The following is a 5,687-nucleotide window of genomic DNA, read 5'->3' on the forward strand; positions in this document are numbered from 1 at the left end:
TCTACGTAGCGTTTCCAAAAAAGAACAAATTTAATTAATTTGTTGTTTGATTTGAAAAGATTTTTTTTTAAATTATCCATGACTATTTCGCCACAAAGTGGGGATAATGGAGACCCCTATGATAGCCCTTTCATTTCATAAAATTTATTATTGAATTTACAGTAGGCATATGTTTATGAGGTCTACTGTATCAACAACAAATTTTTACAAATTTTACAAATTCGTTAACAAAATTCTCCGTTAGTTTTTGTTTTATAACTTTTGTACATTCTTTAAAAGGGATTTTTGTGAATAAATTAATAACATCAAATGGCACTAAAATACAGTTATTAGGTATATTGATGTTATTTAATTATTTTGTCAAGTGTGGTGTTTAGTAACCGTTAGTTGATGATTATTCAGAGATCGTGAGATGCGGTCTGGTGTGATGCAGGTTTCAGAAAAACATTTTCTTTATCGTACCAACGTTTCAGTGAGATATTGATGTTTTATGATTATATGTTGGATTTTGAAGGGATGGAAAAGGAAGTAGGGATAGAAAAACATTTCTACATGAGAAGTCGGCTTCTTTGAGGTGAAAGGAGCCGAAAATGGGAAAGAATGGGTAGTGGTCTTTTATCAATTCTAAAGAATTCTTAATACCGAATGCAGGTTTGAAATTGGTGTGTTTTAATTATTTTATCAATTGTAATCACGAGTTGGTTGGTGTTTTTCATCAAATAATTGTACATACATCGTACATAAAAAGAGAAGAAAATGAAAGATGTTATAATGATATATACTATATACAATTTGTAGATATACTTCATTTTTAACGTACAAGTAAAATCGTGCAACGTCCTTTATTGATTTATTCAAGTTCTAGAGGTTTTTCAGTTATCTAAGTGTCACAGGTAACATTTGAGTAGGTTGAATTCAATTTCTCAGCTATCTGCCGTTGAATGCTAATTTCATGGCATCTTAATTCTTCAAAGAGACTGTCAAATACACCCACTTCATATCGTCTTTGGTTTATCGGACTTGTCCAATGTACGCGATTAGATTTGTTTTTCGGTTTCATAAACGACGGACGGTGCAATGACCAAAGAGCATCAACGCCCTTGCGACCATGATGCAATGACGCTATTGGATGCAGAAGGTGCAGGCGAATGGTTCAGCCACTACAGTGACTGTACCGTCCCTCCTAAAGCTTGCTTGATTTTGAAATCATCCATTCTTTTTACCCTGACTGTGTTACTTCCTTGAAAACAGACAGGCGTCCAATGTTTTAAAAAAAAGAGTAGAGATACATATACATAAATTACATAAGGACTTCGATGAAAAATTCATCACGTATTAAAATATATACACTGGTACGAGACCAACGAGAGACACCTGCAGCCATGGATGAGATCCAAGCAACTATTACGTTCTGCGGCCTAATTAAAGCTTTTTTTGTCAAAAATCATACAGTCATCCATGTATTTAAAAAAATTAAGGTGTTGACAAAAAATTATAAATTAAGCGTATACAAACAAAAAGGTTATAAGGTAAACAAGTCACATTCTTAAAACTCAATTGATGTCGAGCTTTTTTTTTTCCCTGGCGCCTAGGGTTTTTTGTATTACGATTCTTTTTGCCTTTAGCTGCCCTCCCCCTTATGAAAACTTCAGCAAAGTACTGGATACAAAGTGTACTGGATAAACTTCTTTCTTGACTGAAAAACAGATTTTTTTAAAATGAGTTTTGATTGTGAATTTTTTCGATCCAGCTGTGTCGTTCCTTTTCCTTCGTGCAGAATTAGCTCTTTAAGCATCTATTTAGAAAAAATGCATACATCAAGCAATAAACTGTAAAGGTAGCGGGTACTTAATAATCCACGTTCTTCACTATAAAATGGAAATTTTCATTTTATTTAATGAAATGTCCTAAATTTTAACTCCCAATTTTCTGTACAACCTATTGGAATTGCTTCATGTTTATCTGATTTTTTCTGCTTAGGCTATGCTTTCGCTTGTTTTAAAAGTCATCAAAATTACTGGGAAAAAATATTACAATTAAAAGATATCGAAAATAATAGTTTCTTCATTGAACCATAATTGTTTTTTAACAGATTGCTATTATATTATTTTTTTATGTATTTTTACTTGTAGAATATGTACTTGCAACTGAGTCCTTAAAAACGTGTAGTTTCAATAATAATAATTAAAAAAATATCCTGGAACATCCAACATCCATTATTATTGATATTTATTCCTAAAATCGTCTCAATGCATCGTGACATTAATTTCTTCACTGATCCCTTCTTCCTTTCTTGAAGGATCTCGAACTTTTGATGCTGCCAGAAGCACCGTTTTTCTCGCACACAAATATTTTATTAATTATGTACTGCAGGTTGTAAATATTTTAATTTGGTATCATTATAATCTAGATCTTATTCTCACAACCGGGTAGAAAATTACAGAAATTGAAAATACTGGGAAAACCTTAACGTGATTCAAGGATTTTCCCCAAATGATTAATGTTTATTTAAACAGAATTATTCAATTAAATGGTTTTAAATATACCAATGGTAAAGTACTTTATTTATATTGTAACGTACAATTCTTGTTTTTTATTTATCATACATTAAATAAATCAATGGACATAAAAGATTAAGAAAAACGCAAAGAAAACGCGAAAAGGCGAAATTGGCAGAAACTAAACATATATACATTATTTATTACCTACCATAATCATCACTAATTTTCTCCGTAGAATAAAAAAGGGTTGTTGACTGAATAGGTTAACCCAGATTTAATCAAAACGTTTCACTAGAAATTTAAGTGTTTGCTATGTATGTTACTGGTACTACATATTATCAATTTTTATTTTCTTATATTTCGACCTCAACAGTTTAACTTATGATTTTTCCTTCTCGAAGATGGTATAATAGGTCATCTAAAAAAAAAACAACAACCAGTTTTTCTTTCAATCAATGTTTCGGATTGAAAGAGAAACTTCTTTTTTTTTTACATGACCTATTATCCCACCTTCGAGAAGGAAAACTCATAAGTCAATTTTTTATGTTCTGCATCAAGGTATGGTATTTTCTGTTTGTTGAATACTCATTTATTTTTATTTTTTGTTGGATTTTATGAACAGTTTTGTTGGACCAACACTCGGCAACTCCTACAAAAGCTTTTAAAACAAAATAAAACTGGTAGAAAAGTTAAACAAAAAAATAAATATCAAAGGGCTTTATTAATTTTTTGTTAATTCATACCAAGTGTCAGCCAGATTTTCATCAAAACAGTTCTAATTCAATTTTAAATTTGAGTTTGAAGAGTGAAAATTTCAATTGCCATTCATGTTGGTGATCTTTTTTGTTTGATTTGGCCATTCTGGCTGGGTAGCGTCAAACAAGTAAGAATTGTCAGACCAAAATGATGGTAAATGATCAAACTAAAATTAAGTTATTGTCAGTAACATGATGATTCTTGACAGATTACAGTAAAGTATGTAGCATAAAAAGCAAATAAATAAAAATAACTAACTTTAATAACTTATAACTTTTTTTTTCTTTTACCATTTGTAAGTATGTATGTATATGCAAAGGCAGGGCCACTGATTCGAACCTTTACCTTACAGTGACGAGCACCACGTCAACGCCTAAACTGTTGCGACCACTGATGCCCCCCTTTTCATATAAAAATATTCATATAATAAAAAAATATTTTTAAGATTAAGTCACAGGAAAAGAATTTATTATCAATTGATTCGGCATATTCAGTCTATCACTCGCCAATTTTAAGTTGTAATCTGTATATTTGCCAGTCTCATCGCAAGTTGTGAGAAATCTTGAAGATAATTAACACAGATATTACAATGATCATGTCTCCATTTTATCAATGCTACTTTGATAACAATAATTTATACCGATTTTCTACTTATTATGTGAATTGTACTTTGTATTTGTAAATGTTTGTGTCAAGAAAGTCAATTTGTTTTAAATTTCAATCTAGCACCCGCAATCTGCGTTTAATATTTATTACACATTTAAAAATAGTAAATAATTAAATTCCTGCAATTTCCAGCTTGGTAATAAAAATACATTCAAAATGGGTTTAAGGGTTGTGATGGCATTGTAATGTGTCCATTTGTCAGTGGCACTACTGGTAGAGTTCTTAACATATATTGACTTAATAACCAGACAGATTTCTATGATTATATCACGTCATTATCGCATTATTCGTTCGATAAAAATGTATACTGATTTCAAATTATTGTTTGTTTGTACTTTGTACTAATAAATGTTACATCATGTTATCATATTATTTTAGCAGATATTTCTGTTTGAAAATTGATTTGATCAGTATTGCTCCTGTTACATATATATATATATATATATGTATGTATGTACATGGAGGAATGAGTAAAAAACATATTTAATTTTCTAGCTTTTTATTGAATTGAACTATGTTAAATTAACTACAGATATTACAATATATCATATCAAGGGGATACATTTTTTTAAACTTTGGTTTATGTTTTTATTGAATGAACTATTTGTCTTGAAGATCTGTACCAGCAACTTCTTGTCTGAGCGGCAACAACGTCTGCTTCTGCTCATAGCACCAATCACAAAGCGAGTTGATCTTTAATGAATTAAACATACATGTAGAATCCAATTTTGATTTAATAATTAATTTTAAACAAAATAGTTTTAATACCTGTGAAACTGGTTTGTTATCAAGTAAAGACCTGAGTAGAAGCTGGCATGATGATTCCTTCATGACTTCACCGGACCGTTTACCATTCCTCCATCCTCTTGAATACTGGAACATCTGGCCAAAAACTGATGCAAATAGGCATATCGCCAGGATCATAGTGATCACGAATTTCATTTTGCAATTCTGCCAATGAAACAATTAGATATAAGTGAAAAATATTGATGTGCGAAACAGTGATACTGATCTTACCGTTATTGCTCAGACTTGCTCGTCGAATGAAAGCTTCCTCGCTACCCCAGACCTTTATATAGGAAGAAATTGCGAGGGTTTTAGAAAATTACATGGTAATTATTATTGTAACAATGTGCTATTCAAAGAAGATGAATAGGGTGTCAATAACAAAAGGTGATTTACCTTAAAATAAAATTATATATTTTCTGTGATGCTACATCAAACGTAGCCCAGTATCACTCAAAATTGAATTGTTTTTCAAAAGATATTAATAAACAGTTACAACAAAGACATAAAAAAATAATAGAAACATAAAACAATGAATATCTTGCCAATTATTTTTTTCCTTTCATCTTCAAATAACACTAACAAAGTTATAAATATCAATCCTTGAAAAAAAAAATCAATATAAAATTTGAAGATTAATTCTAATATTTGATCAAATTTAAATTTTAACAATTAAACATTAAATACACGAACATTATATTAAAATTGTTATATTTGAAAGAAAACAATTAGTTTCTTCTTCCAACTTTTCACTCCATCATCAGGAATTTGAAATTATTAATAATTTACAAGATTAATGAAAATATGGACGTAGTGAAACTTATAGTTTCAAGCATATTAAATTTAACCTGATCAAACACTTGTTAATTCTTCATCAGAAAAGTAACTCAATATTCAATAAATGTCAGTATTTTTGATACAAGGAAACATTAGAATAAGGCATTTTAAATGTTGTTAAGTACTGTGAATTGTTCCAAC

The 5,687-nt window shown here is 30.0% G+C and overlaps 1 protein-coding gene across 1 annotated transcript; it reads right to left on the minus strand.

Annotated features, from left to right (window-relative positions):
• Window positions 1-4,420: 4,420 nt before the first annotated feature.
• On the minus strand, window positions 4,421-4,973 carry LOC106662112 (pro-corazonin-like). The gene is made up of 3 exons (XM_014385921.1): window positions 4,941-4,973; window positions 4,692-4,874; window positions 4,421-4,616 (listed from the first exon to the last, which is right to left on the minus strand). The coding sequence occupies exons 2-3, from the start codon at window positions 4,863-4,865 to the stop codon at window positions 4,524-4,526; spliced, it is 267 nt and encodes an 88-aa protein (XP_014241407.1). The 5' UTR covers window positions 4,866-4,874; window positions 4,941-4,973; the 3' UTR covers window positions 4,421-4,523.
• Window positions 4,974-5,687: the final 714 nt, after the last annotated feature.

This window comes from Cimex lectularius, unplaced genomic scaffold (assembly GCF_000648675.2).
Source record: "Cimex lectularius strain Harlan isolate CLEC.00 unplaced genomic scaffold, Clec_2.1 scaffold132, whole genome shotgun sequence".
NCBI lineage: Eukaryota > Metazoa > Arthropoda > Insecta > Hemiptera > Cimicidae > Cimex > Cimex lectularius.

Bases quoted from the DNA above. Each gene is read 5' to 3' on its own strand.
- LOC106662112 (XM_014385921.1), bottom strand. From the start codon at position 4,865: ATGAAATTCGTGATCACTATGATCCTGGCGATATGCCTATTTGCATCA. The intron at 4,617-4,691 runs GTATTAAAACTA...AATTCATTAAAG, and splicing joins ATAACAAACCAGTTTCACAG to ATCAACTCGCTTTGTGATTG.